We start from the raw sequence: 22460 nt of genomic DNA, 5'->3' as shown, positions 1-22460 counted from the left end.
AGAACATCAAAAAAGTAATGCAAACAAATGTGTGGAGTTCAAAATAAACATTTTTAATTTTTAAAAAGTGTGAAATAAGGTGGCTTTTTCTATTTTTCTTAATAACTTGAAATTTTTGCACATTGGATCATGTACCAAATAAAACAAGCCTATAAACAAGTCTCATCTATGATGACCGCTATCTTTTGCAATGTAGAACTGAACACAAATTGTCAAAAAGTTGATTTTTTGGGCTGGGATTGTGGCTCAGTGGCAGAGCCCTTGCCTCACACGTATGAGGTACTGAGTTTGATCCTCAGCACCATATAAAAATAAATAAAGGTAAAAAAATTGATTTTTCTTTTTGCATTTACTAAAATTAAACTGCAATCTGTCTCCTAACAAATGACTGTAAAGTTAAATGATGTTGCACCTTCTAACCTAATTCTATGCCACAGTCATTTTTATCTCAAATCTTAATGTTTTGTCATGTACGTTAAACCAAAGTGGTGATAGTATATTTTAAATCTTAAATTGCTTTTAAAAGGATGCATCACAGGTTCACATTTCCACATCTATATAACTTTATTAACAAATAAAATACATGCCAGCATGTTTATATATGGGCAATGACATTCCTATAATAATGAATGGCACATTATCAACCAACAGTTGAACTTTTTCAAGAATGAGGTTTTAAAAAATAATATACTAATATTTCATATGACTACTTGAATTAAATAATAAATGATTAAAATAACATTTAACAACAGTTAAAAAAAAACATAAAAGCCACTGTTCACTATTTACCATAAGTTGAAGTCATTCAAATACAATAACTTCTATTTAAAAAACAAAACAAAAAAACTATGCTTTTTTACAGGCCAAAGAAATGGCTGGCTAGAAAGACTCTAACAACTGGTTCCTGCCCCTACCCCAGTTCCTTCTCTCAAAGGGTAGTAAATTAAGGTAGTCACTTCCCAGTACAGTGAACAAATATATTTAGGATGATCATATAATTTTTTCTCCAAATTAGGACTCTTTTGAGAGAAGAGGAGGCACTATTTAAGCCAAGAAAATGGGAATAACCAGGATTGTTCTGAGCAAACTTAAAATACATACTTAAGTACAGTATCAGATTCACTGTAAATACTTTTGTGCTTTTTGGAACAGTTGGAAAAAAATCTATTAAATAAAAACCCTGAATTTTTCTCCAATTGGATATTCTGGACTCCACTTTTTCTGTTACGAGAAGTTTAAAAATATTGTGATTATCATTTTAGCAGGTTAAAATGTATGAAAATCAAAGGCATGTCTAAAATGACATATACTTTATAGGTTCAAAATAAAAGGCTGCAAATTAGTATTTTTTTCTAGTAACAGATATTTTCATTTTAACAGTGTAAATAGGATTTGTTTTAATTTTAAATTTCTAAAGTATCCTGACTACGCTATATAGAAAAATGTATTTTGCCTTAAAATAGTTAATTGCATAACTACATAAAAATGGATTATCCTAGCCATCACTAGCTTAATCAAATGATAGAAATAATTTTAAACATTTTTGCATTAACTTCCAAGCCACATTTCATATGCATTCAAAAAATGTTTAGACACTCTAATAAGAGTACTGATTTTCAATCTTTAAGGCAGAGTGCAAAGGCGGTCATGTGTTCCCCAAACACAACAGTTATTCAAGCTCAAGCTCACAGGAAATGAAGGAAGGTATGCAGTATTTGAATAAATCTGGAAGGGAATATTAAGATTTGGAAAAGAATATTTTGATGCCTCTGCTTGGATGATGAAATTAAAGGTTACCACTGAATTATGTCAATTAAAGAGGATGATATAACATGCATACATGAACCTTAACAGATTTAGAAGGGGAAATCAAACAAAAAGTGAAGTTTTAATACTGGATTAATAGTGATACTTCAGAAAACAAATATAAATATCATAAAAAATAAAATGAAATTTTAATAAATTGATGTTTGATAGCTGAGCTTCCTGATAATTGAAAACTACCATATGTCAAAGTTTAATTTCATTTAAAAATTATTAAAAGAACAAAGTATAGGTCTGTGGGAAATGAACAGAAGATATGAAGAAATCCAGTGGGAATCTGTATATGTTACTGGTACATTCTAATTTTAATTTCCAAATTTGACAACTAAATTAAATATTTTGTTTACCCCATGCTATTGTTTTACTTTAAGAGGTATAACACAGGTACTTTAATCAACAATAAAAAGCCTATTGCAGCAGAATAAAATGAATGAGGGAAAACAAAATGTAGGAGGCTCAATTAGCAAACAAAACTGTATGTTTTATTTATCAAAGACAATGAAAAAAAATTAGAAAATACAGAGAAATACAAAAGATATTAATAAAGCATTTTTTTCCAGAAATGGAAAATGTCCCTGACCAATCAGGTGTATCTTTTAGTAGTAGCCAGTGTCTAATAAGTGATCAATTTTATATTTTACATAGCTATATTAAATGATTTTTATGTTTAAGGATAATATAATTCCCATCCTTTTTAATGTTGGCATTCAAAAGCAAAGATATAACTAACTTAAAAGAAAAATAGATGAGAAATAAAATGATTTGCAAGGTGCAAAATGTAGTAGCTTGTGAATGTAGAGCAGATTCCAGTTGCAGTAATAGTTACACACTCTCATCACACACACATACTCCATATTCCACAGATAATTTTCCATAATTTGAAAAGAGGTATTTTGCATATCTCAATTCCGGTTATATTTCTTTTACAAATTAAACCTGTAACCTTAAAGCAAGGAGCTATTAATAAAACAAGATTTTATTTACTGAGCTTAACAAATTAAACATCTGAAGAAAGATTATTACAGTGATATTGAAAGATATTTTTATTGGCTTTAAAAGACAAATGTAAATGAGAATATCTTATTTGAAAAATTAATTTTTAAAATTGGCTTAAAATTTATATATTTGCTACACTCTGTTCCTGCAAGAATCTCTAAGATGGGTAATCCTAATAAACAAGCTTCTCATTTGAAAATCCCTAAAACTATTTATGTACCTTAAACATTTTATTTTCTTATAAAGGACAGTTTGTAAATCTCACTTTTCTTAAGACTTGCCAGAAAACAAATTCTATCTTTAACACCCCAAATTTCTATCTATGTTTAGTTTGCTTAATTTAAAATTAATGAAAACATATCTAGACATAATTTCTAAGAAAAAAATGTAAAAAGTAATTATGAATGATTATTTACAGAAAGAATTTTCCTAAATAATAATATGTTCAAATATGTTCAAAAATTTAACAAATCCTTTCTTAATCAGCTCTTCAGGATTTAATGAACGTTATATATAACAAAGTTTTTGATGAAGAATTACTAGATGAATCTAAGAGCCAGAAACTAAAGCATTTGACATGGTTAATGATTTTATTTTCATTATACTAATGGTCAAGTCAAAAGTCAATGGCATTTACATGCTGGAAGACTGTGTATCACTCAACTCTTTCAATTTCATCAAACACTGATTAACCAAATATGAGTAGACTTTACCACTACAACTTTATGGTTTCTTTCAAGGATATGCAAATCTTTAAATGGGCACAAATGCAAGTGTGCAAAACAAATGAAATATAAATAAAGAATGAACAGAAATGGCTTTTAAGCATAAACCACCCTGCCATTCAATTTTGAAGCTCCATCTTTTCTTCACTAATTTTTCTTCTATTATCAGTAGTCTTCTATCCTATTAAAGTTGTAGGTTTATAGATGATCTGAAAATTTCACATTGGTATTAGAAAGGAATGTTGGGCTGATGCAGTCTAGAGATAAAGAAAGAATTAGTCTTAAAATGTATTAATTTGTACTTTATCTAAATTACAGTACAATAAAAACTCATTTTACAGCAGCATTACATCAAATATATAATGTTCTTTGGATAAAGATAACATAGTCTATTTTAGAATATATTCTAAAGTATAATTCTTCTATAGGCATCATCAAGAAAATATATTTAAGACTAATTTCACTACTCACAAAACAGATTAGTAAACTTTGCCTTTTTATCCCTTAAAAAGAAAATATAACACCTCTGTGGGCAGGTGATGCAGGAACTTTAATGGAACACTTAAAGTGATACTTTAATATGATCCAGAAATACATTATCGTCTTTGGCAGAAATAAGGAAAGTATACATGCTTATGCATGACCTATGTAAGTTATAAATAAAAGTTAAGCAACCAAATCACAAACCACATAAATTTTTTAATTAAAAAAAAAAACAGGAGCTGTGGTTGTGGCTTAGTGGTAGAGGACTTGCCTAATATGTGTGAGGCACTGGGTTCTATCCTCAGCAACACATAAATAAATAAACAAACAAACAAATAAAATTAAAAAAATAAAAACAGGGCTGAGGCTGTAGCTCAGTGATAGCATGATTGCCCAGCATGTGGGAGGCACTGGGTTCAATCCACAACACCACATAAAAATTTAAAAATAAAGGTATTGCGTCCATCTACAATTAAAAATATACATTTATTATAAAACTAAAATCCTCCCTTCATATCCACAGGGGATTGGTTCCAGGACCGGCCCCCCTTGGATACCAAACTTCTTAGCTGCTTAAGTACCTTACATTAAATGGCACAGTATTTGCATATAACCTACACACATCCTCCCATAAACTTTCAATCATCTCTAGATTACATATAATACCTAATACAATTGAAATGCTATGTAAATAGTTGTTGTACTACGTTGTTTAGTGGATAATGACAAGAGGAAAAAGTCTGCACATGTTCAGTATAGATGCAATTTTTCTTTTTCAATCCATGACTGGTTAAATAAACTGAAGCAGAACCCTCAAATATAGAATGTTTACTTGGTTACAGCAACCCTGAAACACTTTATCCTCATAGTCCTTTCAATCAGAAATTAAATGTTTCAGCAGATATTTTGTTTATGAGTTCAAATACTTTTTTAAAAAGTTTAAAGAATTTATAGATACGAATTATTTTGGCACTTGATTTCAAAATAGACAATTAAGATAAAAGGTATTTATATATGTACATATTCCTGGCTGTACAACAAATAAATGCTATGGCTACATATCAGTGTCCAGAAACACACTGGATAACTAGTAAGACAGCCTCTACTTATTGTTTTATACTCCCATTTATTCGTGAAAGCCTTCATTTTAATACAAAATGATACGTGTTAAGAAAACAATAACACAACTACTTTCAACATTCCAGATTGTTAAAATGCCTGCATGACAAACTGCTTTTTTATCTCAGATTTAGTCTTTTTTATTAACCAGACATTTATGTAGATTTCACTTTTGTTTTATGCAAAATGCCCAACACTTCAGTGTGTCAGATTTTGTTTTTCAGGTATGCAAGTTTTGTGCTGGTGGTTACTTCAAACACAATCTATGAACAATCTTTAAAAAGAAGTTTAAAGAAGTTTTTGTTTATTCATTATATATTTAAAAATTAAAATTTATGAAATTCAATTTTGAAAATCAAAGGTACCTTAAAAAGTCTATAACTTATAAAGTTTCATTAAGCTGCTGACAGTATAAAATGTATTAGCTATGCTAACTTTGAGTAAAAAATTATAAGTACACATTAAGCATTTAATATGCATCTAGTAAATGTGAGTATAGAAAAGAAATAACAAGGTCACTATATTTATATTCCTTACCTCTATAATAGGAAGAAATATCTTGTTCTATGAGCTGCTGCCATACTTTCAGACATGTTTCTGACTTTTAGATAATTAACAAATCCTCTGAAGAAAAGAAGCAGGCCTGGGAAGATTGAAATAATTCATATATATTACGTTATTAAGCATAAAGGGGCCTCATAAATATAAAATAGACAATTATAAATAAGACTCTTTTGGTTCAGGGAAGTTAATCTTCAGGGTTCCATTTATTTTATATTATGTTTTACATTAATGATAACTCCACCATGAGGAAAGATAATGAAATTTTCTGCCATCTATATTCTTTCAGTTTGGTAAGCTTTAATGTATCAAAACTGAAGTAATGCAAATCCAGCTATGACAATCCAGAATTACATAAAAAAATACACCTAAGTGATTTCTTTAAACAGCAAAATTTCCTGTTGCACTTAAACCGATTCAATGACAAATCTAATTTTATAGCAAATTTATCAATTAATATAACTACTGTATAAACCAAGACATGTTGTTTTTATATGAAGCATTCAAAGGAGAACCTATGCATTTAGTTGCTAAATAACGGTAGGGAAAAAACAATACTATCAAGTGCCCATATCATCTGTAATATATACATTTGAAGATAAATTTATTATATGTATATATATTTTTTAAAGGGGGGGGAGGGAGGGAGAGAGAGAATTTTTTTTATATTTATTTTTTAGTTTTCGACAGACACAATATCTTTGTTTTTTATGTGGTGCTGAGGATCAAACCTGGGCCGAACGCATGTCAGGTGGGTGCACTACCGCTTGAGCCACATCCCCAGCCCCTGTATATTTTTAAATTATAAGTTCTTTAAGTAATAATTAAAAACTAACATATAAAAAAATTAAGAAGAGTCAAGAAAGAAAGCTTGAGAGGCAGTCACTCTAGTAATTTCTTGGATTATTAGACATGAGATTTCTACCTAAGTGTTTCTCCTTGGTAAAACAGTATTTTGATAAATACTAATTTATAGCAAAGATATTTTTAACAATTAAAAAAGCAATGCCTGTACAATGTTCAAAGCTTCAGATGAAAAGTGTTAGATAAGTATAAAAGCACTGCCAGTATTATTATAAGTCTTTAAAATATTTTAGCATATAATTTTTAGAGATATATTTTATAAATTTATAATCAGAAAATGGTAGGTGACAATAACAAATACAGAAAATATATGTGTGTACAACTTTCCTCACCAGGAGAAAAAGTTATCTGTAAATTTAAAACATAAAATCCAAAAATAAATTTGTACCCCAACTAAAAAACAGTAATCAACCATTAACAAAAAAGCTTATCTGTAATAAACTGGAGGAAAAAAGGAGAAGAAATACTCAATTCAATTTCCAAACTCCCTAAATAAATGCTAGATTATGGCTCTGATGTGGAACTGGAATTGTTCTCTGTATTCTATTGTGCCCCACAGTTATTCTCCTAAAATTTCCTTTAATATCTTAATAATGTCCATATAAACAATTATGGTTAAATAATAAAGAACAAAAAATTCAGGAAGTCAGAATATAGTAAACAATGTAAAACTGACTTAACCCTCATACATGTCTAACTTCTCAACACAGTCATGACAATAAAATAATTCCACTGATTATCAGAGAAACTGACCACCAAGAGTCTGTTTCCAAAAAAAAAATCCTACAGATTTGATAGCATGGCTAAATAAAAACTCAAAGAGAAGACTGCCACCTACTGAAATGCTATTATCATTCTAGCAAAATTACTTTTCTGGTAGAAACAAAGCTTATTCATACCAGTTTGAACTATGGATTAAAAGCATAATGTAATTTTAAGATTAACTTAGTTACCATACATGTAAAACTGAAATCCATAAAACTGATCAATATTAATGAAAAGACATGCCTTATAAGAAGAAAACCCAACAGAAATACTGTATTATTAGGCTGAAACTTTTCCATATGCCTGGCTGATTTATGATTAATGCAGGGCACATTTCAAAAGCATAAACCATGTTTCCATGATCCAAAAATAAAAGAATGCATAAAACACCTAAACTATCCTACTCTCAAATTTCCTAATATCATTAAAATAAATTATGCATGTTTATTTTGCAAGATTAATACTGGTGACAATTTTTTAAAATCATGTTGGGATTTTCAAATTTTGTGTAAAATTCAGTTATTCAAACCACTCATTCTTCATATTGATAGCCTCCATATAAAATTAATTGAAAAGCTAAGTATTTGAATGAGAATTATACAGCAGAAAAGTTTGTTAAAAATTTATTTCCATCTTGTAATGTTAGAGAATATCAGAGTTAAACTAAAATTAGTTTAACTGAAGTGCATTAATAATAAACTTACCAAGCACAAGAAATATCCACCAAAGCCAATACTGTCCATTGAAATATCCAGTAAAATAATCAGAAAACTAGAGAGTGAACATAAATATATTAGTCATATTTGCATATTTGAATTACAAAATTGTAGATTACACTCAAATTCAGAATAATTTACCTGAAATAATTTACCTTAAAAACAGAAAGAAAAATAATGAAAAAATACTTATTGATAATTACATGAAAAAAAACTCTCTTATGCAAAAGCAAACAGACTTCTGTTACTAACTTTATTAACAAAAAACAGTTGAACTACTTACAAAAAAGAAAAGTAAATGCTATATATCTGACAAGTATTTTCTCATTAAAGCATTCACATGTCAGTCCTTTTCTTACAATCTCTCAAAGCCACAACTACCATCCCAAACACACTACAGCAACCCGCTGCTTTAGATATTAACACCAAAAGCTACATTAGTTTAATCTTATCAGATGAGGATGTTCTGGTGGCCTCTAAAAAGAAGAGCTTTTGACCTTCTGTATGCCCCCTACTGTTAATCACTGCCCAAAATACTAAGCACATAAAGACCCCCAACTCATTGGAGTCTTTTTATTTTCAAACTAAATAGGGTAGCATTCAGTTCTCAACAGTGAGCTGAGAACAGCTAAATGAACCTTGAAGGGGCATTTCAACAGTTCCTATTGGTGGCCATGGCAGATAGTTTTATATGTGGGAATATGAACAGGCAGATGGAAGGTAGGTTTGATGGTACAGAACACAGGTATCTTTTCCTTGATTAGACTCTAGCTACCATATTTCAATACTTTTAAAAGGTTTAAAAATATAGATCTAATTTTCTTCAGAGTTACTTCTGATAATTCTTCCTATTCCTTCCCTATCATTTTAGCATCAACAATGCCCTGAATAATTATATTTTAAATGTGTTTCATATAACCTACCTTAAAACTATTAAAAATTAACTTGTTTTATTACATTATTTCTACAGGTTATTCTTATTGAATTAAATGCACATTTGTGCTCAAATATTTTCTAGAGATTTGCATGAAATCTTAAAAATCCAATAGTTTTGGTAATAACCAAAATACGAATTATAAATAATGTCATGGGCTGATTAGCAGAGCGTTTGCGTAGCACGTGTGAAGTCCTGGGTTCAATCCTCAGCACCAAATATAAATAAAATAAAGGTATTATAAATAAATAAATAAATAAAAACGCTATTTGGGAAGCAGATCAACTAAAGGTTATCTCTTTTTAAAAGTTTTCTAAGTATTTTCTCTGGAATCATTTTCAACTAATAAATAAACTATACACTAATTCTTAAGAGTCAGAAATTCCAAAGAGTAAAAATTTCAAGTACTATTAAAGATGCAAATCCCACATACTCCCAAACATTTAAAAAATATATAATAAAGAACTTGAAAACTGGAAGATTGCAGCTTATAAAATAGAACTGCAGTATGCTTTTTAATTGTTAATGATTAGAAATAAAAGGTTCTCATAGAGACTTTAGAGGTTATAAAACAAAAATAAGGAACCAAAACAATACATTTTTAACTTTTTGTACATGGTACCCAAACAAGATGCAACCAGGAAATCAAGAAAAGAGTCATTCCTATCCAAAAATATCTAGCATAGAGTTATTTACTCCAAAATTAAGAATATAATTACCTTCACCTTGAAGTCAAGAGGAAGACTCATTATGTAAAAAGGATAAAGAAGCTTTAGACTCATTACTGAATTTAAAAATAAAATGTTTTAGAATACTGAGATGGTATCATAGAGCTGAGCCAAGTTGGGTTTTTTTTTTTTTTCTGTTTAGTTAATAAATCAATCATGTTTACTGGCCAACCACAGGCTACAGAAATCAAATTTTAAAAACCAATTTATCAACATTAAGAATTTGTCTAATGCTATTATACTAAAACACCAGTATTTTGTTATGTCCCACTTTCAAAAAGAACTTATTTTTAATAAAACCCATGCATGGTTAAATAAACAAAAAAAATCAAAAGCCTTAGGCAGAAGTAATAAAATTCTGGGCTAAATATATTCATACAAAATCTGAGATTCATGGCAGATCAGAAATGAAAAAGAAGGCAACAATATGATTTATCAAATACTTATCATCTAATAAAGGGAAATACCAAACTTTTTGGAGAAAATATTGCTTGACGCATTTCAATAAGTTAAAGTACAGTGTAACAAAGGCAGCACAGAATTAGGAAGACAGGCATTGAATTGAGAACAAAGTAAATTCTAATCCACGTATAAACTGTGTGACCTTAAGCAAATTATCACTCTTTTGTATTTAGTTTCATCGTCAACAAAATTGCTGGATCATCACCAGCATTAGAGTTATAGATAGGGTTAAAGAATTTGGTGTTATCAAATTATACCTGGAACATGGTCAATGAATGATAGCTATTATTATTTTATACAAAGGTTTAAAATTCTTCTATCAGTTCTCAACACTAACAGCTTAATATTAGCCTTAACTCAAGCAAACATATTTCAAAGGGAAACTAAAGAGTCCTGGTAGTTAAACTTGATTTGGTATACATCTTATGAATTAAGATATATAACTGGCATTATACTCACAAAACTGTGAGAAACTCCAAGCTTCGGTTTTAGGTTCCCCATCTTATCACATTAACCAGCTTTGACTACTGGCTAACCCTTTTCTTAACATCTAACCCTTCTTCAACTCTCATTCTAGGAGAGAATTAGGCTATAATATGCTAAAGGAATAGGTTATAAATAATGGGTAACTTCTTCCTTATGCACATAAATGATACTAGCAATTAATCAACTTGAGGCAAGTTGAGAAAAGGATAAGGCCTAGGAGAATGATCAAAAGTGGCTTTATTTATTCATCATTTTAATCTTCTGAAAAGCTACCCATATACTTTTAAGTTCTGTTATACAATTAGTAAATTAAAATATATAAATTATATAAGTCACATTTACTTAAATATTGGTTTCTACTCAAATAAGTTAAATTCTTCTAATGTTTTCAGAAGAATCATAGGTCTTAAATGTCAGCATCTCTTAAATACCTAAAGCACTTTGATCAGTCTCCTAGGCCTTATCCTTTAAAATCTAGGAAAAACAACATTTGTAAAAAGAAGCCCAAAAGGAAACTTCAAGAGGCAAAGGTAAAGAGCCAGGGGATGATTGTGTTAATGGTACTAATGCCTATTTAATTTTTACAGGGATAGGAAAGTTGTTGTGATGGAGAAGAAGAAAAAAAAAAAAAGGAATGTTTCACTCTCTCTCTGAAAACCATCTTATAAAGGATGAGAAGCAGGCAGATGGTGATTTCAAGAAACAACAGAAAAATAAGACTTAGAATGAATATAAGGAAAAAAGATGAGTTCCTATAGCCATTTCATAGGCCTTTACTTCTGAGCTCTGAATGTTACAAAAAAAAAAAAGATATTTCAGTTTATTATAATTTGCTAAACAACACAAATTCATATTTTCATCTGATTATAGGCATGCTTGCACTGGACCACAGTAGTAGTAGCCACCTCTTACTAAGCACACACATTTGTGCAGTAAATGAAAAACCTACTCTATTTACCATACTTTATAAAAATTCTGTGAAGCAGATATTATTGACCTATTTCAAAGAAACTAATACTCAGAAGAACAATTAATTAACTTAATGTGAGGATACACGAGATGTGAACTTAAATTTTTCTGATTTCAAAGTTCTCCTATACTAACAATTAGCAGCCTCTCATATAAACTTATAAAATGTTCACACTAAAGAGATCACTATAATAATTATATATAAAAGTAGAAACCTTTAATTTATTGAATTCATGTGCAAAAAGTGAGCACTTATGAACTATACAGAAAATTTCACATCTTTTTATTTTAGAAATAGTAGAGGTTTAGGCTATCAAGATACTCACCCTGACAATAAGGATCCACTTGATCAATGAAAGTCCAAATCCACAGATAGCACCATACCTTCCAGCTATGGTGTTGGTGATACAGAAGGATAAGCAAAATCCAAGCCAGTTGAAAATAAATGCCACTAAAAGCAACAGAAACAGTTTTTTAAAGATTATAATTTAAAAACAAATTAACATATATAATATTAAAAATATGACATTTCTCTACCAACTGAACCATCTTTGTAGACTGTAATTTACCTGTTGCAAATGTATACATGAACAAATGAGTAAATTTGGTTTCCTGGTCAACAAGAATCAGGTCAATAAGAATCAATTCCTTAAAGCTTATTATCAGTGGGTAAAACTACATTTTTAACCAGCTAAAAAACAGACCACAATGTAGTACTCATGTAGTTCCAACCCAAAAACTGAGTATAAGCAATCAGCCAACAAAACTGGCCTTTTTTCAGAGGTAAAACAATAAAACTTAGTACTTCACAAATATTTTATGGGCTTCTTAAAGTATAGTTATAATTCTTAGGTGTTCCTTTTCTGGATTCATTTACAATATGTAACCTCATCTAAAAGCTAAATTAAACTATAGCATTACATTGACAGAACAAGTCACCAAAGTACTGTTTTTCCAATGTGTGTGGTGTCCATGTAACCCCTTTGAGAACTGTAACTTTTCACTTCTGTGTTATGTCCGTCCTCAAAAGAGTTTACAGAATATAGATACTCAACATCATAATCATTAGAAAAATGCAAATTAAAACCATAATTAGATAATATTACATACGTATTGGAGTGTCAAAAGTTAAAAATAAAAAATAATAGTCAATATTAATTGCTGGTGAAGATATAAAGCAACAAGAACTCTCTTTTACTGCTAGTTAGAATATAAAATGATATAGCTACTTTAGAAGACAATTTCATTTAAGTCAGAATTAACACTTCAAAACACTCTTAGTTCTTTTTAAAGTTACAAATAACTTAATTTTTCTTTAGTTATGTTTCCCTCAAATCTAAAACCGGAATGACTCAGGTGATTAATTACAGCACATCATGTTAATACTCACATACATGGTACAAACAGCGGAACCCACAAGAAAAATTATCTAAATACAGCCAAAGAGAATCTATTATATGTTAAAGTACAGAGTTCAAGGTCATTTCCACTGACCTGTCAATTATAATTTCTTGAGTTTAACTGACAATCAGCTGGATTTTATTTCATTCTTTAAAAAATTTTATTAAAAATAAGACCAGAGTAGGTGGGGATATAGGTCAAGCGGTAGCGCGCTGGTCTGGTATGTGCGGGGCGCTGGGTTCAATCCTTAGCACCACATAAAAATAAAATAAAGATGTTGTGTCCACCGAAAACTAAAAAATAAATACTAAAAAATTCTCTCTCTCCCTCTCTCTCTCTAAATTAAAAAAAAAATAAGACCAGAGATATTCAGTTTAGACATGTATATGAAGCACTTGTAGTAATACTTAAAAGGATGAAGAAGCAAAAACATTATCATGGAATACATGCATTTTTTCCTTTACATTTTCTGAACAAGAACATGAAATTACATTGCCAAGTTTAAGTGTAAAGTTTACTTTTTTATTTTTATATACATATATATTTATATTTAGTTGTCAACAGACCTTTATTTATATTTATTTGTATGTGGTATTGAGAACTGAACCCAATTCCTCACACATGCTGATAAGCAAACATTCTACTTCTGAGCCACAACCCCAGCCCTTAAGTGTAAACCCTCTTTAGTTATATGAGATAAGAGATTGAAACACAGATGTCAAAAATAAATAAGGCAAGAATATATCTTACAAAAGGTTTAATTAAAATATTCTTACTGATTTTTAACTGACTTTATTTGTACAAATACAATCTGAAATGCTCAAATTACAAACCCATTAAAGAAAAACCTACTTCTAGATCTTTTTACCAACAGTAGCTATTAGTTCAAGCATGGAAAATACAACAAGTTGCAATTTGAAGAATAACCACTAGATGGTAGTAATTACACATAAATCTATGCTTTTATCAATGCAAGCTCTAGGCCTAGTCTACCAGGAAAAAATTTTATCAGGAAATGAAGATTAAAAAAAAAAAAAAAATCACTCTTATAACATTTGTGCAATATTTATAGAATAAGAAGTATTTAAAAATGTAAGCTGTAGGAAGGCTGAGGCAGAAGGATTACAAACTCAAATAGAGTCTTGGCAACTCAGGTCTCAAAACTAAAAAAGGGCTGAGGTTGGGGGCTGGGGTTGTGGCTCAGTGGTAGAGCAGTTGACTAGCATGTGTGAAGCACTGGGGGGTTCAATTCTTGGAACCATATATAATGAATAAAATAAAGGTCCATCAACAATTAAAAAATACATATTTAAAAAAAAGGTGTGGGGGCGGGGTCTGAGGTTGTAGCTCTTTGGTAAAGTACTTGCCTACCAGGGCAGGGATTAAACCAGGCCCCAGGTTTAATCCAAAATATCACAAAAAAATAAAACAAGCCATAGAAAAATGATTTAGTAAAAATTTAGTAAAAGTCAGATTATTTATATTAAATCTATATATGTGTATTTACATTAATTACTATTGCTGAACAAAAATAAAGTCACCCAACGTATTTGTTACCATATATTTACAGTATTTATATCAGTGCAATATTTTTAAATTTAAAAAAATAAAAAGAAGATGATATAGGGTTAAGAGAAATGCAGAAGTAGATAAATAAGAACCAAGCTCTGATTCAAAATAGATGGTTAAATAATAATATTTTTATTCCTGAGAAACAAGTATTCATATCACAAATAGTAAAATAAACTTAATGATTTTATAAGATTTCGAATTAATGTTTAAGCTACTATTTTGTAAACAAAATATACACAAAGTTTGTTATTAATATGAAAGTGTATGGGTGAATTAAAAGTCCAAAACTAAAGTTAAGTTAAAAACTAAGTTCAGGGCTGGGGATATAGCTCAGTTGGTAGAGTGCTTATCTTGAATGTACAAAGCCCTGATTCAATCCCCAACACCACAAAAAATAGAAAAATTTAAATAAATAAATAACCTAAAGTTCACCAGATCAATAGTACAAAACATCAGATATTTGTAACTAAAGTCCATATTCTTTCCATTGTATCTAAGAATTGCAACTAGAATCAATTTGTGATTTAAATTTCACATATATATTAGCCAGTAAACTAAATATAATTTAGAAAATTTGAAGAAAAAGTTATAGCTGCCTGCCCTTCTCCCACCACCAATGTCTCTTCTTAGCAGATGAAATAAAGAAAGGGAAACAAGAAACCATTTCAAAATGGAAAAGGTTAAAGTGAATTTCCAGACTCAAAAGTAACTGAACACATGAAGAATTTTTTTTTTTAAGTTGATCATGGCTCTTTAAATAAGTAAACTATTTCTTGGTTTTACCACGAAATAAATCTTAGAGCTAAAATGAATTTAATCAGCATTCTCTCTAAGAAGGTATGAAAACTCGATCATTTAAATAGGTAGTTAAATTAACCCTATCATTGTCTAACAAATTTGCTTAAATGAATATTGGGTTTCTACTATTCGTTTTAACTATTAAAGCAGTTTATTGAAGGTATTAAAATTAGTCAATGATTTTACCACATGCTATTCTCAGGAACTGAAATAACGAACATCCCTCATGGAGTTTAAATCTATAAGTCAAACATTAATAATTTTGTAAGATGTTAAAAAAATACTATTCTTCTAATCTTCTAATTATGCATCATTACCCCAAAGAAAACTTAAACTTAATTTCATACCTTTGTGCCTCCAGTGATATTGTTCTGGTTACCCAGAATATCCCCCTTTCCAACCCTTATTTTGGCTTTAGACCACTCAAATGAAGTCTTCTGCCCCAAAATATATTTTCATTCTATACATTCCTACAGCACTGAATGAACATTTAAATGCATTTCTCTTATAAAATCTTCTTTAGTTTAAATTAGCTTATATATCTTTATGCAGTCAACATCTAGCATCATGAATGCAATGCATAATTATCCAATAAATGTTTAATAAATTCTAGACTGTAGTCCTCTCTAGAACAATTTGTATTTCAAATGAGGTAAATACATGCTAATAATAATTTATTTTCTTCACTGTTATACATATATACAGCTAACAAATATTTTTATTAAAAAAAAAGTCTGGAAAGATCACTTACTGAAAAATGCCAGCATGAAAATGCCATCATTACCCACTCTAAGTTGGTCTGCATCACTGAAGTCATCTCTTGGTGGACACTCTTCCTCTGGATTCTGTGAAACACATAATATCAGAATAGCTCTAAAAAAATAATTTTATATTCTTAATGTAACAATAAACAATAAAAATTTCAATAGAATCTAAGGTTCTCAATCTGTTAACAAAGACAAAATGAGATAATGAGTAACACTGAGTTAGACTCAAAAAACATTAGCAAGTCTTATTTTTTCAGGGGCACTCAAAAAAAAGTGATTTTCAGATAAACATAAAAGAGATTAAGTTGAATAATATCAATTCATGAAAATGATATCACGAAGATAGATGTTACCCTGTTGCATTAGTGTCAAATGAGAAAACAGGCACTTTCAAATCAGTAGTGGAATTCAGTAAGTACAATTCCAATGGCTGGCAATTTGGCAAACTTTGTCAAAATTAAAGTATATACCTCTGGATCCAGCAATTCCAGTTTTTGAAATATATTGTACAAATACATATACACACACAATCCCACTTGTAAGAAATGAAATATAAAGATAGTTCTTTGCAACAATGTTAATAAGAGTAAAAGATTAGACACAATTTAAATGCCCATCAATAGTGAACTGTGGTCTGTAATTCCAGTGGCTCGGAAGGCTGAGACAGGAGGACCTTGAGTTTAAAGCCAGCCTCAGCAACTTAGCTAGGCACTAAGCAACTCAGTGAGATCCTGCCTCTAAATAAAAACAAAAAAGGGCTGGAGATGTGGCTCAGTGTTTTGAGTGCTGAATTCAATCCCTAATACCAGGAAGAAAAAAAAAGTTAACTGTGTCAGGAGATAATGCTCCAGAGGTCTCTCATGTTTCTGCACATCTTCCAGGTAGAAATACTGGTTGCCTTTTTCTGGATGTTTATATAGTGAAGAGCTTTGGAAAAGAGAATGCTTCCCTTCATAGCAAACGTATGAACATTCTTATCAACTGTTAGTAAAGATGAGATCCTTAAACTCAGGGTTCCTTCTCCTATTAATACACTCCACCACATTAAGTTGGGAAGCAGTCCTCCTTGTACTGCCCTGTGAGAACCAGGGCTCATGGAAGTGACAGAAATAAATACTAATACTCTGTACTGCTATTACTGTGAATAATAAAGTCCTAAGCAGTCCTATGTCGTCTACCTGCTTCCAGAATACAGACAGACCAATCAGATTGCTTGCAAGTTTGGTAAAAACTCAACACTTGATAGATTGAGGAAATAAATTATTTTATATCTATCCAATGAAACAAAAAAAATGTGAAAATTTTAAAGCAATAAATAAATTAAAAAGAACAAAAAATGCATTGAATGCAATCTCCAAAACATATTATATGAAGATAATTTGTATAATACCATTTGTATACAAAACTAATATACTAAGGTATGAATATATTTTCTTATAAATGCAAAGAACTTCTCTGAAAGCACTGATTGCTTCCAATGTTCAACAAATATTACTGGAAGACCCAGCAATTACTATATAAGACTTTGCTTCCTGGTCCTTGTGATATATCAATACATACAAAACAAATATGTATGACCTGGAGTCTATATTGCAGACAAGGGAGTCAGACAATAAACAAAACACAGTAGTAAGTTATGTATATAATTATTTAAAAACGCAAATGCTATGTCAGAAGAGAAGAAAAATGAAAGAAAGGGGAAAGAGCGAGGGGGTCTAAGGAAATTTGGGAATGTTATGGAGTTAAAAGTTAAAAGTTTTAAATATGGTGGTCAGCTAGGCCTCACTGAAGTAAGACTTAAGCAAAAACTTAAAGGAGTGGTAAGAGGGTAAACTATTCAGGTACCTCATAGAAAGAGTTCTAGGCAGAATAATAAGCCAGAACTAAGGTCCTAAAATAAAATCACACATGACACGTTAGAATAAAAGCAGAGAGTTTTCCATGGCTGGACTAGAGTGAACACAAGAGAAAATAGGAAGAAAACACGTCAAAAAGGTACAGAAAGTCCACTGAAGGATCCTGGATATTACTGAGTAAGAGGTCTTACTCAATTTTGATCAAATGAATGTTACGTGATTTAAATATGTAATATCTCAGGCTATTTATATACAATCTGAGTTCAGTACTAACTTTTCAGGTTCAGTCAGAGAAGGTAGTGCCCTGCCTAAGAGCCTATAATTAGAAACATCAAGGTAGAACTTGAATCCAGGCTACTGATGTTCTTTCCACCTAGTCTTGGTAGTTTTATGTATATACTACTTTCTTAAAAAGAAAAAAACTTTCGAAGCCATGTTATATTGTTTATTATTTGAACACAAAGATTCCTTAAAATCTGTGATGATATATCCTGGCAAACTTATATGGTAAATTTAAAGACTGGCAATGATTAAATGCATATTAAAATTTTGTAACTTTCAAATTAATTCAAGAAATAACATGAAAGTACAATATGAGCCTTCCCAAAAGAAAAAAAAAACACTATCAATGATGACAAAAATGTTTCATATTATTTTAAAACATTAATCCAGAAATTTATCAAAGGATGTCACTTTTTAAAAGATAGAAGGCATACAAAGATATCTTTTATAATATTGACATTGGTGAAGGAAACCCACACACAAACATATAAAAAGGATATATTTGTTCACTGGAGAAAAATGGGCATTAATTACACTACTATATTGACTCCATGGGACATTCAACCATTAAATAACAGGAAAATATTTACATACAATTCTAAAACAGAAAGGACAGCATCTGTGAAATAATTTCAGCTACATTAAAATTTATTAATAAATCCAAAAATTTGTACAAGACACTAAAATATTTTTAAAATAAGACCTGTAACAGAATGGTTATGGCATTTTCATCTTCCTAATTTCCTACAGTGGCTAATACAAAGAAGGCATTCATAAACTTAAACAATTATATTTTATTAAACACTGAATATATGCTAGTAACAAATTAGGTACTAGGAATATGATAAATATAATTCTACCTGTCCTGGAGTTGCTCACAATTTATCAAGTGCTAGCTAGTTCTTACATTAAAAGGTAAACTACCGAAACCATTTCAAATAAGTTACCAAAAAAAAAAAAAAGATGTTAACCACTATAAGGTTTTAGATGAGCCTACCTGATGAACAAGCCCTATTCAAAAAAGTTTATAAAATGATTTGAAATTCAATTACTTTCCTCAGAAATATTAAAAATGAGTAGAACTGACATAAACCCATTTAACCATTATATAATATGTATGCAGCTATACACATCAGAAATAGAAAAGAGTAGGGGGAAAAAATTTAAAAGTAGAAAACAAAGATTATGTTACAAAGTTTCTTGACTATCTACCTATATAGTCCCAATGAGAGTTAATTTAAGAAATAAATTCAGAGCTCATCCTTCTGAGACTCATTTACAACTAAATGTGCTCAAATGCTAATGACACCAGGTTTGTTTTATAATTTTAAAAAATTTAATAAGTAAAAATTACATTTACATAATATATAAACATATATATATTTATGCAACTTATGTTTTGAGATGTGAATCCATTGTGGAATGGCTAAATTGAGCTAACCGACATGCTTTTCCTTATATATCATTTTTGGTGGTGAAAACACAAGATCTACTCTCTTGAGTGATTTTAAGGTATGGACATTTTAAAATTTGTGTGTGGAGATACATATAAACAATCATACATTCAAACTCTGCCAAAAGTAGGTGCTGGAGCACTGGTTGGGACACCCTGATAAATTTAAGAGATATTTTATGAGGAACCCAAGTTAATGTCTTTTGTACAACCATACTTTGCTTTTTATGGAATTCTTTATAAGACCCAATTGCATTAGAAGAAAGTAAAAACAGAACTTTTCTTTGTGGACATGTTCCAATTCAGGTTGGGAATCACAGTTTCTTTCTAAAACAAGGCACTGGAAATGATGACAGAATGGAATAGTAACACTTCAGAGTTTTCTCTCCAAAGGGGGTAAAATCACCTTTGTGCTTTTCTCAAAGTCCAGATAATGCTTCCTACTTTAAAAGTAGGAAGTTAGGGTAGTAAAGTATCCAATGCCCATAATACAATTTAAGGATCTTTGGCTCTGCTAATAACTAAGGCAACATCTCCTAAAATACAGTTTAATTTATTCTGAGAGTCATTCATGAGCACTTACAAACTTCCATGTTCTAAGCAAGCTAGAGTTCACTTTGACAGAAACTCCCTACTTTATAGCTCCCTTCCTTCTCTGTAATTCTCTCTCACAATATTAAAAATCCTTCTTGACAGTGTCATCAGTCAATAAGCTATATTTATGCTACTGTCTTAAGGGACTTAACTTTCCTCTCTGAGAGAGGTAAGTTTTAAAAAATAAATCAGGGGTTTATTATCGTTACCTAACTTCGTAACTGTTAGCTATATGACATTTATGTGTGATAGAAGATGGGAGTGGAAGCAGGGATGGGAAGAGCTATTGTTGATGGAAAAAGCTCATCCTGGAAAGATGCTCATCTATCAGACCATCTAACTGCTGGGCTCTGGCCTCAAGTACAGGAAAGGCTTCTTTCTGTCTTGACTCCTCACCTAATTCTACCTTTCCTGGATGAGGTTTTGTTTTGTTTTTGTAATTTTCCTGAACAAAATGGGATAAATCTAAGAATCTGAAATGACACTTCCAAAGCAAGAAAAAAAGGAAAAAAAAAAAAAAAAAAAAAGCCCTGCTTGCAGCAAACACTAAAATATAAATAATTTCCACCTTTTACCTGACTGGCTGAATAGCATACATGCATCTCATTGTCATTCCATTAGTGAGACAGCTACTTCTTTTACCAGAACAAATAACATATGTATCTTACTGACCCCATTACTAAGGCATATACGAAAGAGAAAAGGAATAGGAATCTTTCACCATTACTCCAAAACTCTAGAATATGTTAAAAGGAAAAATAAAATTTAGCTGAAAAGAAAAGTATTTAAAGGCCTTATTTCTCTCGATACTATTATATAGCCTATCTTGAGTTCTTTCATGAAGTCATTAGCCTAGCTATGCTAGGATGAATCGTGACTAAAGTGACAGAATATGGAATCTAAACTTATGTAAGGAGAAAAATAAGTACATAGACAATGAAGAGGTCAGTAAACTTGAGGTCTAGGTGAAAAAGAAGAACTGTTAGGATGGTGGTACACAGAGCAAGTGAGTTAGAAGGGTAAAAAGTTAGCTCATGAGATGCCTGAAACCAAAATTTTATGAAGTGATACATGTATTGGTAAAGACAAGTTCTAAAATGACCACAAGCTGAAGTGGCAGGGGAATATCAACAGAAATGAGGTCAAGAAATAGAGAAGGTGAATTTAACTTGGAAAATGTCAATTTCACCATAAACGATGCAAATAAGTAGTAGTAGGGAAAATACAGGAAACGACACACTGTCTTAAGGAACTACTGATATTATTAAATGCATATAAAATAAATTAACAAAAATATTATCAAAAGAAATGATAAAATTTTCTTACTCTTTGAGATGTTTCTGCCGCTGCAGCTGCCATTGCAGCAGCTTTAGCCTTCTCAGCCTCATCATACGTGGGCAGTGAGGTAGCAACACTGTAGGGTGGTGGCACAGGATAAAACTCACTGTAAACTTCCGCATCTGAAGAAAAAGAATTTAAAAAGAAAAATCATTAACAAACTATTTAATATAATCATATAGCCATGACCACAATAACTTACAAAAGGACACAAGAGACTGCTACTGTAGTTCCACATATAGCACATCAACAACTATTATAATCATATTTTAGTCATTTATTATAAAGAGAAAGAACTGATAAATATAATCTAAAGGTTATTACATTAATAAAGCACCTTAAGAATGAGATTTTGAAAAGGAGTTTCAGACAAGGAAGGTTAAAACTCAAAATACATGACATCCTCTATGTGTTTATTGGTATGTACAAAGAAATTACTTGCTCATTATCTCACAGCCAAAAAAGTTTTTAAAAATCAGAATAATAACAAACATTTACATAATACTAAGCATTTCATAACCACTTCTAAATACATTAATCTTAGCTACCCTGAGATTCAGAAAAACTTAAGTGACTTACATAGTACTAAACACCCAGTAAATGGGAGAACCCAGGGAGTTCCTGACTTCAAATACTTTGCTCTCATAACATATACAGAGTAAATTTTTTACATATGTTTATTTCAGCAACTGCCCTAATCTCGTCAGCAAACAATATTTCTCTTTGCTAAAAGATTGATGAAATCTTGCTCTTTTTCACTCTTATCC

General features: G+C 30.4%; 1 protein-coding gene across 1 annotated transcript in view; it reads right to left on the bottom strand.

The window, feature by feature from the left end:
- Nucleotides 1–3045: 3045 nt before the first annotated feature.
- Nucleotides 3046–22460, bottom strand: part of Ndfip2 (Nedd4 family interacting protein 2) — a 57224-nt gene continuing 37809 nt past the window's right edge. Inside the window, exons 3-8 of the mRNA XM_026400263.2 lie at nt 21682–21815; nt 16155–16248; nt 11959–12083; nt 8042–8108; nt 5685–5790; nt 3046–3802 (exon numbers count right to left, since the gene is read on the bottom strand). Coding sequence (XP_026256048.2) covers nt 5687–5790; nt 8042–8108; nt 11959–12083; nt 16155–16248; nt 21682–21815 — 524 coding nt within the window. The 3' untranslated portion in view covers nt 3046–3802; nt 5685–5686. The remainder of the gene's footprint in view (nt 3803–5684; nt 5791–8041; nt 8109–11958; nt 12084–16154; nt 16249–21681; nt 21816–22460) is intronic.

Source organism: Urocitellus parryii, chromosome 2, assembly GCF_045843805.1.
Source record: "Urocitellus parryii isolate mUroPar1 chromosome 2, mUroPar1.hap1, whole genome shotgun sequence".
Classification (NCBI taxonomy): domain Eukaryota; kingdom Metazoa; phylum Chordata; class Mammalia; order Rodentia; family Sciuridae; genus Urocitellus; species Urocitellus parryii.
The sequence above is the reverse complement of the archived record's forward strand: the minus strand, read 5'-3'. Positions and strand labels throughout refer to the sequence as shown.